This window comes from Talpa occidentalis, unplaced genomic scaffold (genome assembly GCF_014898055.3).
Source record: "Talpa occidentalis isolate TD23 unplaced genomic scaffold, MPIMG_talOcc4v2.1 talOcc4.11, whole genome shotgun sequence".
NCBI lineage: Eukaryota > Metazoa > Chordata > Mammalia > Eulipotyphla > Talpidae > Talpa > Talpa occidentalis.
In genome coordinates, this window is record NW_023601104.1 from 41,217,673 (window position 1) to 41,241,195 (window position 23,523).

General features: G+C 45.9%; 1 protein-coding gene across 1 annotated transcript; it reads right to left on the reverse strand.

Moving 5' to 3' along the window:
- Positions 1–93: 93 nt before the first annotated feature.
- On the reverse strand, positions 94–23,245 carry CUNH14orf93 (chromosome unknown C14orf93 homolog). Its single transcript, XM_037503049.2, has 7 exons — positions 23,216–23,245; positions 11,741–12,756; positions 9,017–9,337; positions 5,414–5,475; positions 5,082–5,185; positions 4,313–4,425; positions 94–3,790 (listed from the first exon to the last, which is right to left on the reverse strand). Exons 2-7 carry the CDS (start codon positions 12,335–12,337, stop codon positions 3,371–3,373), a joined length of 1,617 nt encoding a protein of 538 aa, XP_037358946.1. The 5' UTR covers positions 12,338–12,756; positions 23,216–23,245; the 3' UTR covers positions 94–3,370.
- Between the last annotated feature and the right edge of the window lie 278 nt (positions 23,246–23,523).

Sequence of the window (23,523 nt, forward strand, 5' to 3'; positions counted from 1 at the left end):
GGGGCAGGTTGGGCAGCGGCCGCGGCATCGCTCGAGAATTGGAACGGGAAAAAGTGGGGGTGGGGGGCGGGAACTCTTTGTTTGCAGCTGGAATGCGCGGAGGGGCACTGTGGAATGCCGGCCTCAGATCGGGAGGCGCGAGGCTGGCTCTGCGCAAACACCGGGACTTTGTTCCTAGTTCGGGGAGCAGTGGGGGTGCTGCAGAGGCTGGCTGGGAAGGGGCATGCGGGGAGGGGGGAGAAAGGTAGATGCATGCAGAGGTTAAGAGGCGCTCGGTGAAGAGCCCAGAACGGCGAGAGAGCCCTCGTAGAGAGGAGGTGGGGACTGAGTGATAGAAAGGGAGGGCCAGAGCTAAGGGGATGGGGTGGGGGGACCGAAGGATGACCGGGATAAGAAAAAATAATTAGAGAATGAGAGGCAAACAGATAAACTGCAGTAAAGAGCCACCACTTTCTCAACCCAAAGCTCTGTGCCGGGAGGGAGCGTTGATGTCTATGGAAAAGAGGGAGGAAAAGGTTTGAGCCCCAGCTCTGCGTTCAGGGTAGGGCAGATAGAGGGGTGGACAAACACCCCCTGGTGTTGGGAAATGAGATTTTTAGCAAGTATTTCAGGTGGCTCTGGGTATAGACCAGGTTTTAGGTCTAGCGAAAGCCTCTACCCGCCTTGGTTTGGCGCAAAGGAGAATGGCAAGGAAGAGTAAGTATTAAGAGGAAGGAAGAGGAGGAAATGTTGTTTGGAGACAATGGCAAGTCAAAACAATCAGAGTGGAAAAGGAAAAGTGGTTAATATGGACTATACTAGAAAGATAAAAAAATAAATAAAAGGAGCCATGGCTGAGGCTGAACGTATCTCATTAAATGCCAGCCAGCTGACTTTGCCCAGGCTAGCAGTTTGCCCAGGCTAGCAAGAGTCAGGGGAAGAAAACTGGAGAAAGAAAACGACTCCTTTGTATTTAGATAGTAAATGAGTATGAGAATTATATGCAAACAAATCGTGCATATTATTTTCATCTCAACATTTTGAACACCTTTTACAATCTTAGTGTAGCCTTAAGAGATGGGATAGGAAAGGTGACTAATATATTTGGGGAAATTAATTTAGCACAAACCATTTGGCTGCTTTGTCCTAGCTGCACTGTCTCCCTGATCTCATCTCTCCAGAGAATCAGCCTCTCTGTTTCCCCCTTCAGATTCATAGCTTTTCTTTCACCCAAAGGAGCCTTTACTGTCAAAATAGGTAGCAGGAGAACTGAGGGCATTCCTAGGAAGGGGAACTGTCTGTCAAGTCACATCCAGAACCTGCTGTAAGCCTCCATTAACTATAAAGCTCTCCCTCCTTTCCTGCCTCCTGGTGGAAAAAGAGAACATGGATTCTTCCTTTTAATTACTTACATCTGACCTATCCACCCAGCTTCTAATATTTGGAAGTGTTGCTCCTCTGGGGTGAGGATGGGAATAACTTATGAAAAACTGAGAAGCCCAGTCCAGAAGTTGGTGGTGGCAGCAGTGAGCACAGTTGGGATGAATGACCTGTTTTCAGGGCTAAAGAAGCAGAGACAAGTGAGCAGAAAGGTGCAAAGATGGGGCATGCACCAGTAGTGCTCATACCATTCCATAGTCTGAACTGGAGCCAGGAGCCCATGGGCCCTAACCTCCATCACCATGATTTAATTACCACCTATATACACAGATGACTCCCAAATACATATCTCTAGCCCAGATTTTCTTAGACTTAAAAACTCAACTGACAACTAACATGTCCACGTGGTTGTCTGAGATATAAAACACCCTAACCTGATTTCATCTCCCCTACCTCCCGAAACTGGCTCCTCCAGTATTCCTTGAGTAAATGGCACCACTTAGCTGCTTAAGCCAAAAACTTTATGTCCTCTTCCCGAACCTCAGATCCAACCAAGTCCCATCAAGTCTTCCTAAATATTTTTCAAATCTGCCCTCTCCTCATCTCCATTGTATATGGCAGCTTTTCTCTCTGAACCACTGCAAAAGTCTCCCCGCCAAGACTTTATTCCTCCAGCCCATCTTACATTTGAGGTCAAGTAATGCTTCTAAAACACAAAGCTGATCATATGGTTTCCCTGTTTCAAACTTTTCAATGATTTCTCATTGCCCTTGAACTATAAAGTCTGTACTATTTATTTTATAAGGTCTCTATACCTCTCCAGCTTTTCTCAGCATCTTCCCCTCCCCAAATTGTTCTGCAGTGAAATTTCACCTTGTCTGTGTGTTCTCTTGCCTCTGGACTTTTGTGCTTTCTGTTGCCTGTGTCTGGAACATTCTTCTGGCTCCTGGCTTCCCCTTCCTTTGTGGTTAACTCCTCCCCAGCTGTCAGGTATCAGTCTGAACACAGCTCTAAGCAACTTTCCCAGACTGCCAGAGTAGGCTAGCTCTCCATGCTGTACGCTGCCAATGCACCCCATGCTCCCCTGCCATCACCCTAATCACAGTTCATTTCATTGCCTATTTAACTGCCTGGATTCCTGACTGGACAATAAAGCCTCTGGTCACTAACTGGCGAACAGTATATCCATAGCACCTAGCACAATACCTCATACCTAGTAGACAGTCAATATATTTTGTCCATACAAAATGCACATATTTTGCGTGAGTGTGTGCGTGCCTATATGTGCGTGTGCACACACACCTTCATCAAAATACAGCGTGGCTGACAGGACTAAGAAATAGCTACAAAGCCCTATCTATACTGCTTAGTCCCATGGTGGGAGAGCACCTGCAGGTGAGATGTGGGAACACTTTAAGCCTTAATCTCCTCATGTGTAAGATGGGAATAATAAAATCTGCTTTATATAATTCAATAAACAATAGCTATTATAACTAGATCTCAATTCCCAAACAGTGCCTTACTCAGAAGACTCAGCCCATGGCCAAAGCTGCCCACCAGGTGGCAGTGTTACCCTGGACTGCTTCAGTGCTGCTTCCACTGCAGAGCAAGACCAGCAGTGCTGGGGAAGCAGAGGTACAACACAGCTGCTTCCCCAGGGCTTTGAGGGAAATGGGGAAAAACAACTCAGAGACCAGGGCACATGTTAAGAAGGCCTCATGTTTCTTAGACCCATCCTCCTTTTCTCATCCCAGATTCCTCTGAGGCACTGTTTATGCTTAGGAATAAGCATTGTCTGTCTTGTCATTCACAGTGGGGGGAATTTTCTCGCTTCTAGATGTGTCCCTTCTTTTTTTAATCCCACCAGAGCGGCCAGCTTCCCCTTCCAGTGGGGCCTGTGTTAAGAAGAGAGGCAGGTTTGCTTTCTCAGATTGTACAGGACATCCGTTATTCTGGGGAGTCCCACTGCTGAGACAAGACGAGCGGCAGGACTCGGTCTAGGTTATAGATTTCACTCATCCTTTTCCACCTTGATTTCTATGAATGAGTTCAAGTCAAGGCAGCAGGTTTTGTGGGGTTGGTCAAAAGAGGGGGAGACAGGTCCATTCTCATCCCCTCCCTTATCTTCCTCTTCTTGAAAATTAGGATTGTAAAGTTCTGGTGGGAGAAGCTGGGCCTCAGCTGAAGGTAATCGGTCTGAAGGAGGCCCATACACACGGTTGGCTTTAGTGCCATGCTTTGAGTTGGCATCCAGGTGGTAGCAGAGCTCAGTGAGGCGCTGGGCCCGGAACCGGGGAGGCCGGGCCACCCAGACACCTGGCTCATTGAGACTGTCCTCTTCGTCTGACATCAGCTCTTCTGTCACATCCTTCCACAGGCGCTGGTCCTCAGGTCCAAAATGCCTCATGATACTGGACCGATTGGCAAAAAGCTGAGGTAGGAGCCCAAGATGAAGATTAGGATGAGCAACGAACTATAGATTAAGTTTAGGGAAAGGATCTGAGTGGGGCAGAGACAGTGATATCTGTGCCTGAGAGAACCCAGTCCCCAAGTGAAGTCTGAGAACAGGCTCTCCCTCCTCCTCCTTTATCTGCTCACATTCTTGGCTCCTAACCCTCAGCTGCCATGTGTGTGGCGCTTTCCACTGTGGTTTATTAGGGATAAAAGATGGCCTTGAGGGCCTCCCTGGTGGCGCAGGCGGTTGAGCGCAGTGCTACGAAGAAGCTGTCCGCAGCCTCTGCAGTGCTGGTTAGATCCCGCCGGCCGCAAAGCAACCCACATGGAGCAGTAGACCTCTCCTTCTCGCCCGCTGCTCGCCTCAGCAGTGTATTTCGGTCAGTCTGCCTGTTCTGTTCCCCACTCTGTCTCTGGTGAATCCTCTCACCCTCCCGCACACCTGGTCTGTACCCCGGTTCTTGTATTTAAAAAAAAAAAAGTCGGCCTTGAAACCTACCCGGTATCTGCGACTTCGAAGTTTCTTCTCCTCTTTTTCCTTCAGGCCTTTAAAAGGGTTCAGGGAGTTGCGGTACTCACGCCTCTTAGTAAGGAAATAGGCTACACATGCTCCTGTGGGGAGGGAGCAGAAAGCAGGGTCCTCCAGAGCCCATTTCTTCTGCCCTCATGCTATTGGTTGGGAGGGTGAGTGTCACTATTTAGATGAGGGGCTTTTGGGGGTACTGATCACCAACAGCATCTATTTACTCCTCTTTGGTGTAGCAATCTTTGCACACCTCCATCTCCAACAACAACTCCTTCATATCTCCTTCTACTAGAAAAAGACAACCCTGGTTGCTACTGTAAATTACTCCCACTTAAACCTACTCCTATTCTGATAGTGGATTACAAGTACTTTTTTAGCAGAAGCTTTCTTAATGCTTCAGGGTTAGCTACAGACAAATAAAAGAAGAGCAAGGAAGGTAGAAAGGCAGGATGTAATACTTAGGGACAAAAGGGCAGGCCTGGATTCTGACCTCCTTTCCCTAACACCCTGGATTCAGGCCTTTTCCTCTTTCCTCTTTTATTCCAGAGTGAGTGGGGGAATAAAAAGGCAATTAGAGATAATTCTGTAAATATTGTAGGTGAAAAGAACAGTCAGAAGATTTTTTTTTTAAAGTCCACTATTTTCAAAACCACCTAAATCATCTCCATTATGCCTTTTTCTCCTCTGACCAAGAACAGGGAATGGAAAAAGGATAAAGTAGAGTTAGCTCAGTTTTTCTCACCTTTCAGCTCCTTATCAGTGTAATTGTGGGGACTGGTCACCAGCTCCTGCTTGAGCTTTTCCAGAAGGAACTTCACTACTGAAATATTCCAAGATGACTTGATGCTGTCACAAAGAGAGTGATTATAATAAGGCAGTCAGCTTTTGAAGAGCCAGACAAACAGATTCTCAGCACTAATGAACTTTGTGGGAGATTCCTCCATGGCCGGCAACAAGATACAAGGGGCAACAGTGAGATCAAAGTCTTAGCCTCGTGTTATCCTGGAGCAGCCCCTTTAACTCCCTCTCCTTGGCAAAGTACCTTGTGATTCTTTTCCCTCAAGAGAATCATACCTTTCAGACCCATTGAACCTCTTGTCATTGGTGATGTGGTTATGCACATTGTGGACCAATTTCTAGGGGGAAAAAAACAAACACAGAATCAAGCGAGGAGTGGATATGATGAAACCCTCCTCTGGCCTCTAGACATTGATCCTACAGGGTTCTCGGCCTGAATCCTTCATTGTCTGGGAAATACTCCTGTGAGTGATCTTTCCTAGCCGGAAAGATTTTCCGAATTAGTGTTTCTAATGAAATCCGCCCTCCCCTCTTTCAGTTTGTGTCAAAACTCCAGGATCATCTCTGGTCTTACTTGTTGTAAGTAATGGGATCACTAGAGGGTCTCCAACATTCCCATCAACATACTCCTAATAGCAGTACTCCTAAAGGCAGAACGAACACACATCAGGGTTACTGCAGTGGATATTGCTCGAAGCCCCTACTTTTGCAAATTTTAAATTTTCTTTACAACATATCTGTATTTCCTTTAATATAAAAATGTCTTCTAAAATTGTCTAGTAAAAACCATGACTGAGGAAATTGGCCTCGGTTAGTAGATGGCTTTGCATACCCCTTTGCATATTACCACAGACCCCAGGGGCACACTTGCCATGGCCTGAAAAGCACAAACCTAAAGTAACGGAAATGCGAAATGGAAAGGACCTTGGAGACTCTGCCACCTTCCCTCTCACATCGTTAAATAGACTGTCTTTTAGCTTTGCTTACACACCTTCATCGGTGGGCTCATTCTACTTTTTCAGTCAGCTCATTCTATTGAACATCTCTGTCAGATTTGCCTGAGACGCTCCAAAATGTGGCTCACTTTGCCTATTACAGCACCTGAAATACTGAAGACAGTTTTTGTATACTCCCCAAGTCTTTTCTTCTCTTGTCCAAATACCCCACAAGTCCTTCGGGCATTCCTCATGGCAAAAGGCAGCTGGAAATAAATCTGACTCATCAGTTGGGGTCTGGCCAAAGGGAGCATTATGTCCCTGAGAGGAAGTCCACCTTCCAGGGATGAAACCTGAGATGGTGTTACCTTCCTGAACAACCCTGTCCCTGTTCGCAGTGTCACAGGGCTCTTTCAGAGGAAGCAGGGAGTTAGCTCAAGCTCAGGTTCACATGGATGGCTATCTCCACCATTCTGCCACTGATTCTTTAAACTTTAAGGTAGGTTTTTACTTGTCTTTCTATTAAGTTTACTTTTGTTGTTTCTGATTATATTTTCCTCTCAAGCTCCTTCAATCCCTGGAAGACACACTGTCCCAAGTTGATGGACTCGTATTCTAATCTCAGGACTTCAGCTTAATATTTGAAAATTCCCACATTTGCACTTCTACCTCCATGTCTGACTGACCCTATCAAACAAGCAAAGTGTTATGAATTCTTTATGGAGAGGGTCTCCAGTCTATAGAAAGGACTGATATTGGAATAGCTTATTTTACCTCTGAAAAGTCCAAAATTAAGAAATCATAACAGATGGGATGACTGCTTCAGAAAGAATTGGAGTTATAAAAAAAGAAAAAAGGGTGGGGGTGTTGCATACTTTCAATTCAAGTGGCTTAGAAGAGATCAGCTGATAAAAATCAAACCAGGCTTGAAGTGGAAAGGGAAAATACTCTAGACAATAATAAGTGTTAAGACTGTAAAGACTGCTGGCTCACCTACCGCCTGAGCGAGCTAAAAATAAATACATTTCCCCAATGGGTGGCTGGGATGGGCAGCATTCCAAGGAGTTAAGAGTTCTGGGTTGGCCCTTTTGGATTCCAAGCAGCACTCCATGGCAGCCTCAGTAAATTGGAGAGATGCCTCCCTCATTCCTCCTCAGAGTTAAAGGTTGGGCTGGTGAAGAGTTGCAACTCTCCTCTATACCCAAGGCTGGCAGAAGGACATTCTAAACCTTCCTCCGCGATGGGCAGCAAAATTCCCTGCTGATCCAGGGGCTCCTTTCCCAGTACTGTACTGGAAGCATGACGATGTCCTCCCAGAGGTTCCCAGGTCCACTGAGCTCTCCAAAGAGCAGCAAGGAGGCAGACCTTTTGCTATAGATAGTAGCAGGGAGAGGAATGGAAGTGACTGGAAATCCTGACTTAATGCAAATTATGATTATCACATATTTATTTATGATTTAAACACTGTAAAGTTTTGGGAAATCCCTTGAAATGTATTTCTAGGACTATGCTGCCATTTGTATCACCGACAGCAAGAATGGATGGACTGAGTTAGAAATTCACAACACAGAAACTAACCCCATCCCCTAGTCTTGTTAAGGAAACTCTCCCTGAATATATTCAAAATTTGAAATGAAGGTTAGAAACAAGTTGGTGCTAGGGCCTCCCTGGTGGCACAAGGGGTTAAGTCTCAGCACTATGAAGCAATCCACTGCAGCACAAGTTGGATCCCCATGCAGCAGACCTCTTCTGTCTTGCCTGCTGCTCCCCTCAGCAGTGTATTTCAGTGGATCTGCCTGTTCTGCTTCCCACTCTGTCTCTGGTGAATCCTCTCATCCTCCCACACCTCTGGCCTGTACCCCAGTTCTTGTATGCATACATAAATAAATCTCAAAAAAAAAAAAAAAGAAAAAGTTGGTACTAATTACAAACAGTATCTTCCTCCCCTGCTGGGGGTGGGGGGATCCCTCAATGAAAAATAAAAAAGGGACAGTAAGAGTAAGGGCTCTTAAAAAAAGGAAAAGGAAGACATCAATAATCTAAATAAGGAGGTATAAATGGTAATCAACTGTTCTCAATCTTTACTAAGATTGTAACAAGAAATGGGCTATATTATATAATGAGATTTAGGTTGGATGGACTCTCAAGTTCATATCAGCCATTATCCAGAGAATGGAAACCCTACTACAGACAATATGAATATTCTATGGCCAAAGAACACCCCTATGAATATCACAGAGATGCTCTGGGACACAGAATTGATCTGAGGGACTAAAGATCACTCTAGAAGAGGGTTTCTCAACCTCATACTACTGACATTTTAAGCTGGATGTTTTGTGGGGCCATCCCATGCACTGTAGGGTGTTTAGCAATGTCTCTAGGACTCTAAGCCATTCCAAGATTTCAGGAAGAACTGGTTTAGGTCAGTACTTTCCCTGCCAAGAGCTCTTGGATGGTTAGAATCTCTAAATCTTTAAAACTGAGCCGAGTGTCTCGTGGCCCTCTGCATCTTTGGGAGTTGAGACAACCTCAGGACAGCTTGGCTTTTTTGCCCAAGGGGCCCCCTGTTGCTTATCCTGCACAGCAGCTAACCTGCAGGCAGAACTCACAGGCAACTTCCAGCCATACCCTTCAGTGGTCAGTCTACTCAACCCCTTGAAGATTTTCTCATCAGGATTATTAGACCACGGGGAGATGTAATATAATTTCTTTCTTGTTCAAAGGAAGATATCAATCTATCTGGAAGAGCCGAAAAACATTCCACTGACAGCAGGGAGATACCTATCCCTAAGACTATGGAACAATTTGTCTCTCTGTACCTTTCCCACTCCAGAAGGATTCAAGGTACCATTCATTCAAGAGAGTGGTTTAAAATCAACCCACACTTCCCTCTTCACTTTTCTCTCCAGACTGAAGAAAAATTTATAAAACTGAGCTCACTTACAGAAAGTACCAGATCCCGCTTGCGCCTGGAGTTCTTCTGCCCAGTCCCTCTGGTCCTGCACGGGGAAGCCGTAAATCCTAGAGAGTGTCTCAGCTCCCCAGTTCCCCCAGGGCTTGACTCTTCCAAGGCACCATCCAGAGCAGCAGCAGCACTGAGCATATCCTCAGGCCTGGGCGGTGGCAGCTTGGTTCCATTTTCTGGCCCTGTCTCTGAGGTTGCCCACTGGATGGCCAGTTGTGTGGCTGGTGAGAGCTGCCTGGCGTAAGCAGGGACCAGCACTCGCTGTACTGCACCCTCAGAGGCCACATAATCATCCACCAGCTAAGAACATAAAAAAAAAAAAGAATAGCCTATTAGCCAGCCAGGTTAGGGGAACCTGGTCAACCTTCATTCTTTGGTGAAGGATAGTGAACAGAGAGGGAAGCAGAGGGCTCTAGCACAGTCCCAAGTGGATGGCTTCTCTCTCGGGGACTCCAATGGGAGTGCCGGCAAAGATTAGTTGTGTACAAGGCCACTCACGCTGGGCCGTTACCATAGGACTGGTTACAAGGACAGGGCCTGTGTCCCTTGCTCTGTAAGGAGCCATTTACATTTTACTTTTGGGTATAAGAGATGTAGCCAGGTAAGTGTTTTGTCTAAAAGGATTGGGGGAGAAAGTGATGAGAACCAAGCAAGAGAAGGAGCAAGAAAATAGCAGTAAAGAGGAGAAACAGGAGAAAAATGGAAGCAAAGGAGGGAGATGTGAAGTCAGAAATCTCTAGAGACTGGCACGGACTGCCCCCCTGCCCATTCCCTTTTGGGGCCAGTGTGTGTCCTCAACGTGATCCCATCCTGCCACATGTGCCTGTCACTGCACTGACATCTACTTGCCTGCCTGTGCCCTCACTCAAGGACATACAGGGCAGGAAATGGAAGGAGGGAGGAAGGGAGAGACAGAGAAGAAGAAAAAGGAGGGGGGATTTCTGCAGCCAAGAAAACAAAACAGTGAAAGTGGTGGTGGGGGGAACAACACAGAAAGGAGCGGGGGAGGAGGCTGAGATTTATAGACCTGTGAGCTGCTTTCTGCGCTGTGAAATCTAATTCCATCCTGACGGCTTGGAAGCCTTCCCTGCCTGCAAGAACCACAACTCAGGGCACCGCCTGGCCTGGTACCCTCCTGTGTCCTCCCGCCTTCTCAGCTCCTCCTCCAGCACCCATGGTCCGGCTGGCACAGGCTGAAGGGAGCAGCAGCAGCATCACCCACAGGGCCTGGCCCTCAGAGAGCAGTGACCAGTGGATCTGGAGGGGTCCTGGGGACTGGACAGATTCTTCTCTCAGATCCAGCAGCTAGGCTGGGAGTTCCATGCCCCCATCTACCCTGGATATTCTGCTCCTTTACTCTTTACTGGGTGTCTGTGCCTGGGAGTTCAGAGAGTAAGAAAAGAGAGGGGCAGAGGGAGAGTTGACAGACCTCCCACTGTCTCTCAAGTGACAACACATCTGTTATTTTCCCATCTGTATGATCTCGATAGTTGCTCCATCTCCTTTCCATACTTCCATGTGTGACATTCTGCAGTTTTTACTCTACTCGGCCTGGATTTTCCTGTTCATATGGCCCTGAGCAGTAAAGAAACTGAAACAGACTATGCACATCTATGTCTTTTCCTGCTCACAAAATCTGCTTGTCTGCCTCCCCCTTTCTCCCTTCACATAATTCTTACTACTGACTCTCAATTGTCCATTCCTTTTCCTCATTTCCTTTCCTGTCCTCTCCGTCCCCCCTTACTTCACATTCCCTTTCTCTCTCTTGCACAAATTCTTTTTTTTTTAAAAAAGATTTGTTTATGCATACAAGAGCTGGGGTGCAGGCCAGAGGTGCAGGGGGTGAGAGGATTCACCAGAGACAGAGTGGGGAGCAGAACAGGTGGATCTACTGAAATACACTGCTGAGGGGAGCAGTGGGAGAGACAGGAGAGGTCTGCTGCGCCATGTGGGTCACCTCCCTGACCAGAGATGGACCTCAAGCGGCAGTGGCTGCGGATAGCTTCATAGTGCTGACACTTAACCCCTTGCGCCACCAGGGAGAAACCACAAATTCTTTTTCCATTTAGATTCACCTTTTTTCTAGGCTCTTTTTCTCACTTTTTCTTCTTCCTCAACCTTCCCCTTCTACATGCCTCCGTCCCTACCCATAACACTGTGTATTATCTTTGTCTTCTCCCTCTCCCTCTTCCTTTTCTCTCTCCTTCTCTCCTCTGTCTCTCTCTCCTCTCCATCCCCATCCCTCTGTACCGAATTCCTCTCGCCAAGCACGCCAAGCAGAGGGCCCGTGATAAAATATGAATGAGCCGTCTGTGCACCGCAGGCATTCTCGCCAGGAGAGGCAGAGCCCATGGAGCAGCTGCGCCAGCTGTGGAGGAGAAGGTGCCATGCAGAGCTATGGAGGAGGAGGGCAGGGCGCCCCGGCAACACACACACACACACACACACACACACACACACACACACACACACACACGCGCACGCACCAGAAAGGACTTCCTGCCAAAGAGGCAGAGGATTCAGCAAGAAAACACGAGTGCCGGCTCTCCTGAAGGCCAAGGAAACTTGGTACCATTCTGATTTCTCACAAATGCAACCAAAAGAAAGTTAAGGTTGGTAAGAAAACAGAAGAGAAAGAAGAGAGCACGGCCAGGAAAAGCACAGGGAGCTGTAACACCGGTGTTCTGCCAGTGCCATACTCACAGGATTGAGGATTGGGGGCCCCTCACTGGCAGCCAGGGAGCATCCTGGGAGCCGCAGGTCCCTCTGGGTGCCAGGGAAGCCCAAAGGCCCAGGCCCCCCGGCCGAGGCTGCCCCCAGCTGCGGCAGCTCCTCCATCACCACCTGCACGCCGCTGCCCGCCATGTCACACTCCTCCGCGGCAGTCACAGTCTTGCAGGCTTCCCCGGGGCTCTCCTTGAAGGGCCCCTGCTCCTCAGGAGGGGAACCATGTGCCGGGCTGTCCCCCTCTTCCTCAGGGGCGGGCACTTTCCCTTGCCTCAGCTCCCCCACCTCCTCCTGGAGACGTTTTAACAATTCGTTGTTGGCCCTGGCGAGACCCAGAGCAGCCTCGGCCAGACCCACCGCCTTGTCCACGCGCTGGTAGATAATATGCAAGAGCTGCTCTGAGCTCTGAACTGCCAGGCCGTGTCCGGTCACCGTGATAGGGGTGCTGGCAGGAGGGTTCCCGCCCTGCGAGCTGGTGCTGCCCGCGCTGGTCTCGCTCTTACAGGCACAGCAGCAGCATCTGGCCTCGCTGCCGCCGGGTGGGGAGAAGAGAATAGTGGCGCTGAAGGACATGGCTGACCCGAGCAGTAGCCACCAGGCTCACCCTGCCCGACTGCTCCAAGAGGTGTGTCCCGGGTGGACTGGGCTCCACAAGCTTGGTAGAAGCACTGGCCTCTCTGCATTCACTCTCCCTTCTCATGGAGGGTGGCCCGAGGAGCCTGGGCACCAGGCAGTGGGTTCTGTGAAGGAGCAGGCAAGTCTTGAAGGGGCACACAGTCCATGGCTGCCTCTCCTCAGCCTGCAGATCTTGTGTTCCCCAGCACCGCACGATGGGGGTCACGTTCACCCCTTACTGAAAAGGGGGTGCCTAAAAAGGCCTTCCTGATGAAGACAGTTTCAGGGGTTTGAAGGCAGTCTTCCTGTACCCCAGCATGGAACCCCCCACGGCAACCTAAGGAAGAGAGAGGGGACTCCAAAATACCCACCGGCATCTGGAAGGATTAGATGGTTAAGGAAGAAAATGTAGATTTGACTTCTCCTCACTATCTTTGCTGTAATAATGGTATGGCAGTTTACTGCTTTGACATGCTTCCTTGAGGAATTCAGAGCACTTCACTTCACTAGGTTATCTCAGACACAACAGCTACAGGAAACACATATTACCTCAGGTCCAGAGAGGAGACAGGGAGAGAAATTATATATCTTTTTCAAGGTCAGAGGAAGGCAGCAGATTTCAGTTATTGCTACTTTCAATCTAGTGTGTTTTTTTTAACTGATACCATTTTTTGTTGATATAAAGAATCATGATTCCACCCTCCCTATAATTTTCATACAGATAGATTCAGAGTGAGACTCCTAAATAAGGCCATGCTGTTCACTAGAGCCCGCCCCGTAGCACCAACCTCTCGCTATTACATCATTAATGGCTGGGGCTGGGTCGGGAAATGAAATGAAAAGCTGATCAGAGAACTGAGCTGCGGGAACCCAGGACTGCACAGCCCTCTTGCTCTCACTGTTCTATCCCTAGGTCTCCCTCTCTGCCAAGGGAATTGGCTGCTTGGAATCCTTCAGCCAGCAGCCCAGAGAAATCACCTCTGGAGTCCCTCATCGCCGCTTCTCAGCTACCCTAAGGGAGAAGCCAAAGCTCAACAGGAATGTCAAAATACCTAAGTGCTGCCACTTTGTCCCCCAGGCCAGCCCCCATAAAAGGAGAAACCAGAATATCAATGATGAACCAAATTGCTTCTCTTTTGAATCAGTGTAGTTAAGTAACTAAACTACTTCAGGAGTGAAGAAAAAGTGTGGGAGGGTGGGTTTGTATCACTGAGAACAAGCCAAGGAACTTCTTGTCATTTTCTAAATGATACTTGATTATAAAAAAAAAGAATCCTTCTGCCTGAAGCTCTATAAGTGACAAAATCTCAAGTATGTTTACAATTTTCTCAAGCGAAATATTTGTTTTATCCTGTAAATTATATCATAACATCACAATTAAAAAAGGAGGAGGTTAGGAGAATTTTCTATATATTGAGATTTGAGGTAGGGGTTTGTTTTTTTTTTCCTTTTTTTGAATCAGCAATCTCATTTCAGAAACAGGCATCATCAATGCCTCTGAGGTACTGAAACATGAATCTGACAATGCATTTTAATTACATTTGGTTATTAAAGAATAGTCTTTAATTTGCTCTTTCCACCCTTTATATAGAAGAAACGCTTTTCTGTGCCAGATATTCACTTCTTGCAAGAACTTAACTCAAATCCATTTACAGTTTCTCTGCCATTAGAGTCACTGGAAGGCACAGCTAAACCTCAAACTAAAGGTTAAAGCCAAATTAAAACTAAAGGTTAAAGGAAAGCACTAAGCAATTCCTATGTCAATTTATGAATGAATCATTTAAATATTCTTTTCCTTCCTAAATAAGGGCTTATATGCTCCTGCAGGGCTTTTAATTTTTTTAAACAACATCATGCCAGAAGTTTAATCTGAAACAGGGATGTTGTGGGGAAAAGAAAGTTATGTAGATGACAACATACAAATGCTTGCTGGCTGAGTTTAGTATTTGTAAAATTAGAAATTAAGATTCATCAGGCTGGTTCTCGGGTGGGAGACCCTTTCTGGTGCCCAATTAACAAGGGCTACATTCCTGTCATATACACTGACTCTTCCTTACAAGAGGCCTTTACCCCTGCCAGTGTTGGGTCTGTCTCAAGGCCACTCCCTCATTTTTTAAAAAGATTTATTTATTTATGCATACAAGAGCTGGGGTACAGGCCAGAGGTGCGGGGGGGGGGGCGGTGAGAGGATTCAGCAGAGACAGAGTGGGGAACAGAACATGCAGATTGACCAAAGTACACAGCTGAGGGCAGCAGTGGGCGAGTAAGGAAAGGTCTGCTGTGCTATGTGCGTTGCTCCCGCCAGGGGATCGAACTAGTGTTGCAGAGGCTGCGGACAGCTTCATAGGCTTCGTCTCAACACCTTGCGCCACCAGGGAGGCCCAAGCCCACTCCCTCTTTCAAGAATCTTTCCTAGGTCATCTGTCCAAAACCGCACTGGACCAAGTTTTTAAAAAATGGGGTTCTCAAAAAAAATGGGGTTCTCGGGCCTCCCTGGTGGCACAGGGGTTAAAGTGTAAGTGTTATCAAGCTACTGCCAGCCACTGCAGCATGAGTTCAATCCTGGCCAGGGCCAGGGAGCTAACCCACATGGCACAGCAGACCTCTCCTGTTTTGCCCACTGCTCCCCTCAGCGGTGTACTTTGGTCAATCTGCCTGTTCTGTTCCCCACTCTGTCTCTGGAGAATTCTCTCACCCACTGCACCTCTGGCCTACACCCCAGTTCTTGTATGCATGAATAAATAAAAATAAAAAAAATTTTTAAATGGGGTTCTCATCCTGCTGCACCACTTCAGAGTTATGTGAACATGGGCAAATTATTCATCTTTCTTAGCCCCAGTGTTCTCACCTCTGTCTTCTCTGAGTATTTTTGCGAAGACTATTCATCCTATGTGTTAGGCACCCACAAAGTGTCAGCACACCCTCAGGTGCTGCACAAACAGAAACTGAATGATAACTGTGATTATTCCTGAAACCTTTTGTTTCACCCTGGACACTCCCCCTGATTTCCTAATCTTGAAAAAATGCAATGCCTTGAAATGGAATTTGGGGGATTATTCCACTAAATATAATTTTAAATTTCTAATAAACAATAAATTCAAGTCTACAAGGATATATTTATAGGTATAAAAGCTTCTATAATGCAAATTAGAAAGGTAATTGAGAAGAGTATTTGCAATTTACTTAGTATCATGACCTGGCTGTAGCCTAAGGATAATATTTAACTCCGCTAGTTTTTAATGCCAAATGTATTTTCCTAATGTGAGTTCACTTTGTTCCTCAATTTCTTTCTGCTTTTTTTTTTTTTTTTTTTTTTTTTTATAGAGGCATGTTTTATTTATTTATTTTGTTTGTTTGCTTGTTTTGTTTATACATGCACTGGGTACAGTCAGAAGCGCGGGAAGGTGAGAGAATTCACCAGAGCCAGAGCGGGGAGCAGAGCAGGCAGAAGGACCGAAGCACACTGCTGAGGGGAGCAGCGGGCGGCAGGAGAGGTCTGCGCGCCATGTGGGATCCTCCGCCGGTGGCCGGGGAGCAGCCGGGGATCGAACCGGCGCCGCAGAGGCCGCGGGCAGCTTCGCAACCCAGCGCTCAACCGCTGCGCCACCGGGGAGGCCCTCTTTCTGCTTTTCTACTTTGTTGTATTACCATATTAAGTCCATTGTAGCACGTCACATTTGGAGCAACAAACAGGTGTTTTCTTGAATTAACCTGTCTATAAAAACCTGGTACAGTGCAGTGTAGCACAGCGGGTATTCAAATAATTCTCTCTTTTTTTTTGGTTTCTAGGGACCTTATTGCTGAAATTATTTCCCTGTCTCCTGCTGTACTTGCCCATGAAAACCTAAAGACAATGAAATAAAAGGACAAGCAAAGAAACTGGGGTTTGTAGGTAATAAAGAAATAGTTCACGTTATAGATACTAACCAGATAACATCTTAAATGCTGAGTAAGTGATTAAAAACATAACAAAAACATTAATTTCATTTGGTACCTGTACCCCCATTAGAGAAGGTGGGCACGTCTAAACAGAAAGAGGTGTTTCTAAAAATTCTCGATATGCAAGGCCATGCTACAGGATTAGTCACCAAAGTGAACTGCCACCTGTAAGTACTCAAACAAGGGGCAGACAAAGTCCCTACTAGGAGCTTACAGTGGATGTGAGAATGGAATGTCTAAAGAACAACGCAAAATACACACAAGTGCCTAAAATGTCCACATTAAAGATCCATAGAATGAAAGTATATGAAATAGGGGTCTTACAGAAGAAAAACCTCTAGTTCAGTCTTGAACAATGTATAGGATAAACCAATAGGGTGGAAAAGAGGACACAACAGGAAAAACAAAGTACAGAAATTAACTGGATACATGTGAGAGGTCAGAGCAGAGGGGCTCACATACTGGGGCACCAAGAGTTGACAAAGGATTTTGAAAACCAAGTTAAGGAAACTCTTACAACAAGGGTCAGTCAGCCTTTTTTTGGTAAACCATTTTCTTTTTTTTTTTTTTTTTAACAGAGGCATGTTTTTATTTATTTATTTGTTTGTTCGTTCGTTTTTGTTTATACATGCACTGGGTACAGTCAGAAGCGCGGGAGGGTGAGAGAATTCACCAGAGCCAGAGCAGGGAGCAGAGCAGGCAGAAGGACCGAAGTACACTGCTGAGGGGAGCAGCGGGCGGCAGGAGAGGTCTGCGCGCCATGTGGGACCCTCCTCCGGTGGCCGGGGAGCAGCCGGGGATCGAACCGGCGCCGCAGAGGTCGCCGGCAGCTTTGCAACCCAGCGCTCAACCGCTGCGCCACCGGGGAGGCCCGGTAAACCTTTTTCTGATAGGAAACAATTTAGGCTTCAAAGGCCATTTGGTTTCTGTCCAAAGACTCAATTCTGCGCTGTAGCACAAAGCAGCCACCGACAACACACAAATGAGCTTGGATGTGTCCCAGCAAAATTTTATTTATGTACACAGGAATGTCACAAAATTACATTTAATGATTGGGCTGTAGTTCGCCAACCCCTATATTAGAGACCTAAAATGGAACAGTTAGAGACTAGGAGACTGTTTAAGGAATCTAGAAGTGAATTGATAAGAATGAAGGCTGAGCATCCTGGAGAAAGAAATGATGGTAATTCTTCACTTAAACAATATGGGGAAGAGATACTGGTTAAGGACAACTTCAAGACTATAAACCTGAGGGTTAGCAAATTGTACCACTGACAGAATGACAGAAATGAAGCTGAAAGCAGGCAGCAGCATGTTAGAGAAGATGTATATTTATTCAACAAGTTAAAGTTTTACTAAATGGAAAGCAAGGGACTGGGACTGAAAAACAAAAGCAAGAGAAAGGTCAGAGCTGGAATGCAGATTTAGAATCTTTAGCAGGAGGGATATAGTTGAACCTGAGGCAGTGAATGAGCTCTCCAAGGGTTAAGTACAAAGTGCGAAGTACAAAGGCCAAGGACAGCACTTCAAGCCAATCCATGGAAGAAGCTTCAGTAAAAAAATAGAAGAAAAAAAATTTCTGCACATATGTATGGGCACAGATGTTAACTAGACTTATTGGGGAAATCAGTTTGCAATATATACAAATTTTGAATGATTATACTGCACACCTGAAACTAATATAATGTTTATGTCAATTAGACCTCAATAATAAAAATAATATTTTTTAAGAGTGGGGGAAAATGGGGGGGGTGCAATTGTGTGGGGAATATAACCGAGATGAAAATGCATACATTGTACAATAATGAAAAATGATGTAAGAAATAAATAAAATTTAAAAAAAGAGTGGGGGAAAAATGAATGGTCAGTGAAGGGGGGGGAAACAGTGTTATGAGAACCAAAGTCAATGTCAAGAACGTGGATCTGACCAACATTGCTAGCAAATGTTGCCAGCAAAATGATTTAAAAAGATGAAAATTAAGGAAATAATTATGTCATGATTACTAGCAATACCCAGAGAGGCTTTTTTATGTAGTGAGAGTTATATTATATAGATGAAGGAGCAACTGATGGAGAGAAAATGGAAGCAAGATCTGAAGTCAAGTTCTATAAAGGTTAGTAATGAAAGGAAAAAAGGAAACAGAAAAGGAGTGAGAAGAGGCTTGAGAGCTTCAGCTTATTTAGAAAAGCAGAAAGAAAAAGACTAATGAAAAAAATAAAGAATGAGGATTTTAGAAAAGGATTTTTAAGTTTTCTAGTAAGGATCCTCCCAAATGAGAAGACCTCCTCTCCAAGACTGCACAGAAAAGGTGAACTCAGGGGCAAAGATTCATGAAGGTGGAGGGAGAAAGGTAAATTGTGTGTGATAGAGACACTCCTTTCACTATGAGACCGATTTTCCTCAGTATGAATAATTCAAACTGTTAACAGAACTTTATTACAGGCACTGCTGCATTATCTATTGTTACAACCTGTTCAATTCTAACATTCCAGACCTAACAAGACTACTGTTGCTTTTTTCCATCACTAACTTAAGTTTCTCAAGCCTATTTAACACCACTAACATTAGCACACCTAAATTTTCTTCTGATAGCTTTATTTTACTTCTCAAAATGTATAATGCTAATAACACATGGAATAATCCATGGAATGTTTGGCAACACACTGGTTAACTACAGTAAATTATCTAGGCAGTGTCTATACTATTATTAAACATTAATACTGTCAACTTTTGCAATTTCAGATGACTGAATTATTTTAAAACCAAGAGTTCATATTTTTGTTCAAGAAAGAAAAACCAGAAATAAACTAAGATTGACCACCACAGAATAATATCCGTGCCTTCTGCAAAACGCTATCAACTTTCAGAATTGAGTGTTAGGAAGAAAAAGATCTTCAATCTTATGATATATGTGATGAGTTGTCAACACAAAATGACAGCAGCTGTCAAACTTAAGTTTGCATAAAATATGTGTTTGGGGTTCACTGCAGTATTGTTCTAATTTTAACACATGTGAAAGAAGCCGAGAAATGGTACTTTTCAATAATTTTAATTTTTTTCATAAATAGATAAAAAAGAAGCTCATCTTCTTTCGACAATTCAGAGTGAGACTGTCCATAATCCTCTCTTTCCTCCCAAGTCACATGTATTTTTGTTAGAACTCAATATATCATACTCTTGGCAGCTCCCTTGCTTGCTTCCACCTATTCTGAGTTTGAATTTTCTGCATGACTGAATTCACCTCCAAACTATGCAAAATAAAAGTTTTCTCGCTATCTAATAGATGTGTGTGCTGTGGTATCACTCGGATGATGTATGTTTTTATAATAAGCCTTTGACTCATTCAGGGTCAGGCTAGCAGTAGGCTTCCTTAAATATGATACTGGAAGCATAGCAATTCATACCATAATCTTCATTTTTAGAAATAAAAAAGTAAAATGGCCACTAAAAGCTCACGGTGTGCTAGTCAGCCCTCCTCCTCTAGAAGGTGCAAAACAGCTCGCCTGTTAATAATGCTTTCATGAGAAGACTCTCTCGAAATCCATTTCTATCAGAAATGAGCTCCTTATCACACAAGAACAGGTAAACAAATACCATAAAATACTACTTTCCCACATTCTGAAGGACTGATCCATCTAATGATCTGCAAAGAAAATCCAGGACCTCATTTTTAGGGGTAAAAACAGATGTCGAGCTAGAGGGCAGAACGAGGCCAAGAGGATCCCCAGTCTACCTGTATGGCGGTACTAGGTTCTAACCAGTGTGGCAATCTTGGCTATTTACAGCTGCTAAAAAAGCAGTTTGGCTGAAGCCTCCAGGTGAAGGTTTTCATGTAAACGTGCCTCCTGACATAAAGGGCTCCTCCTGCCTTCCTGAAGAAAATGAAAAGTGAAAAGCTCGCTCCTAAAGCTTTGCCACGGTCCCGGTGAGCCCTTGGTAAATGTTAGCTGATTAAATATTGGCCAAAGATGACAAGGTGGGCACCAGGGACAGCGGAACCACTTCCGCAGAGACTGTGACTCAGCAACAGGCAGGGCGACCGCAGTGACACGGGGGGACCGCAGGGGCCAGGGCGCCCCGCCACGGAGCCCACCCACGCTGCGCGCCGGGGGCTGGCGGGGGGGCGGCTCGCCGGGCAGACGACACGGCCTGGAAAGCTGAGGGCTCAGGCTGAAGGCGGTGCGGCACTAGCCGCCGCGGCCCGGCCCAGGCAGCCCCGCGGGTGTTCCCCGCGTGTGCCCGGCCGCCGCGTCGGCTGACTCAGCGCCACCGCAAGCCGCGCGCGGGAGCCCGACGGACACCGCGCGGCCGCCCGTGTACCCAGCAGCGCGCGCACGCGGGAGACACCGCCCCGCCCGTCCTCCGGCTCCCGGTGATTGGCGGTGGGACGAAAGGACCGGAGCAGGGCCAGGGGCGCTATTGGCTACAACCCGCAGTCACTCAAAGAGTCAGGAGGGGAGGGGCCTCTTCAGGGAGGAACACGACTGAGTGGCTTTTTCAAGGCCGTCAGGCGCCATCTTTAGCTTGTTTTTTTGTTTTTTTTTTTTTCCTGTTTTGTTTACTCGTTTTTTGTTCTGTGCTGTTCACAAAGCTGCGTGTACACGATTATAAGTACAGTACAGTGGCCGCAAATAGGCTTCATACATTTGGTGGCGGGAGGTTTTTAGTTCCTGCCGGCCTTGGTTACAGATCTTTTAGCTACAACTAGCAAGTGGCAATTTAGTTCAAAGAAGTTTTCTTCTCTAGGGGCCCCGCCGATTCCCAGGCAGTCGACCGAGTTTTGCTCAGCTTTGCTTTAGTAAAGGCCAAGCCAAAGATAGGTACGTGGGAGGAATTCTCTTGCTCACAAACGCACAGCAAGGACCCTGGAGATGAGCCTAGGTTGCTAGTAAGAAATAGGAAGTAGGGACTCCGAGTGTACAGCTCTAGGACGAGCTCTCCATTTTCTAAGAGGCTAAAAAGTATGTGGTAACCTGCCGTGAGGCGGGGAAAAAATTAGAAGGGGTAAAACACCATTAAGAATTCCCTGCACTGCTGCCATCACAAAGGTCACTAGATTCTGACTGGGTTTTAAAGAGACACGGGTCTAAACTTGTGGAATGATCCACAATTGAGACAGTATTTATTAATCACTGATCTGCCTTGCATGGTAAGGGAATGAAAATACAGATAATATAGGCAAGAAATCCAGACAGCTCACACAGGACTACTTTCATTATAATGAATTTTAAGACCTGTTCAAATAATGTTTTAGGTATCTGAAATACTGCTTGGTGCTGAGGAATGAAAATGTATCATAAAGGTTTTGTTGTAATGAAATTTGAACTCTCCAGTAAATTCTTTTTTATCTTCAAGTTGCTACTTCACTTGTGACATTCTAGTTTCTCCCTCATCACCCCCTATGCTGCCTATACTTTTTCTCCAGTCTTCCAACACAGATTTGAATGTATTTTCCATATAACTCCTAATAGGAGACAGTGGTACCGTAACAGGATGAAGTGAGAATAGCAAGAGGCTCTGCCCTGAGCCTGTTGGCCTCTAATTCACTTTTTTCATTGACTGTCAGACACGGGCTGGCTTTTTCATTCCCAAAATGCAATATGATGACCAAAACGCATTTCTTATCCCTCCTAGCTATTATCTGTCTCGCCTCTTCTTGGTCCCTCCCTCACCATCACCACCACCAGGTTTTTGAGAATTGGACGTGACTGGATATTTTCCTGGTAGTTTGCCAGCTGTGGAGCTTTTCAAACAAATCCCACCCTATAACGAACATTTTGTCAAAAAGCCAAGAGAGAACTTCCCTTCTGAACACACGAACCAAACCACACATAAAGGCCAAAATATACACAGCTGTACATTTAAGAACGAGAGACAATAATAAGCAAAACCACTTAGGCAAAACAGTCACTAAAGAAGGCTTTGAACCACAGTCAATAAATTGCCTACCCTCATTTGCCACATGGACTGTACACTCCCTGGCAATTATTTAATTATTCACTAATCTGATCCTTTACAAGAGGAGCAGAAAAATAAGTAAATGCATATAAAGTGAAAGTGCTTAACTATGCTAAGCATAGGCTTTCTTTTTAACTCTGCTTTGCACATGAGATCCTGTTTGGATCACATTTGGGAACACAACAGAAAAAAAATTCACATCCCAGGGGCTACTTTGCACACATAAAATCAAAGGTAATCACTTTTGAAAATAATCTGATGTGGCACATATACACACACTGTACATATACATAAAGAACAAACTCCCAAGAACAATCTTCACGAAATAATTTGCTTCAAGAAACTCACGCACACACGTTTTCATGAACATGTGTGCAAGACACACTGCAAAAAGGGCTTTACCCCTCTCCCCAGGGAAATGAGTGTCTCAATTGTAATATCCAAATATTTTTAACCTATTGCCATGGGACAATTGCCATATTCAAGCCACTTGATTTTGGTTCTGGGGGAGGGTGTGTAAAACGCACGCAAACAGCTTTGTGAGTCTCAAATCTCCGCTTCCTTCGATGTTGCCGTGGCAGAAATTTACATTATCCCTTCAGCCCGCTTAAAAAAATAAATCTACACTTCCCAAGCGGCTAATTTTTTAAAAACCCTCGACCATAAGAATTTAAAATGTGACAGCAAAAAGAAAAAAAAATCTCTATCAATTTGGCTGGAAACAGTTGTACACGGCCATCCTGCTTCGGAACTTCTTGGTATATTTAAAACCTTGACCAGGAAAAAGAAAGAGGAAGAGAGAGAGAAAAAGAAATGGGGAGAGCGCAAATTCCCTTTAGCAACAGTTTCCTCACCCCAGCACTGCCACAGATCTCAATTTTCAAAATTTTTGAACACACACACAAGATTAAGGAGGAAAAAAAATGGAAAAAGGATACCCGAAGGTCGTATGGCTCTTTGTATTCGTGTGTGTGCAAAAAGGAGGACTCGCGGAGCCGGAGCCGGCAAGCCCCGCCCCTCCCCGGGCGCCCGTCCCGATTGGCCGCCGCCGGCCGCGGGAGCCCCGCCCGCGAGCACACGCGCCGCGCCCCAGGCGCTGGCCCCGGGGGGCCCCTGAGGGCCGCCCGACCCCCGACCCGGAGCCGGTGGGGTCCCGACCTTGAAGGCCCGGGTCTCGCCTAACCTCTTCCCTGCCTGGTTCCCCTTCCTTTCACTTTATCCTCTCCCACCGGTTCTTCCTCAGCAC

What these genes read in the sequence shown, in the direction of transcription:
- CUNH14orf93 (XM_037503049.2), bottom strand. Translation starts at nt 12,337, where the DNA reads ATGTCCTTCAGCGCCACTATTCTCTTCTCCCCACCCGGCGGCAGCGAG. An exon ending in CACTGATAAGGAGCTGAAAG is followed by an intron (nt 4,426 to 5,081) that starts GTGAGAAAAACT and finishes CCCTCCCCACAG; the next exon opens with GAGCATGTGTAGCCTATTTC. An exon ending in TTCGAAGTCGCAGATACCGG is followed by an intron (nt 3,791 to 4,312) that starts GTAGGTTTCAAG and finishes CTCCTACCTCAG; the next exon opens with CTTTTTGCCAATCGGTCCAG.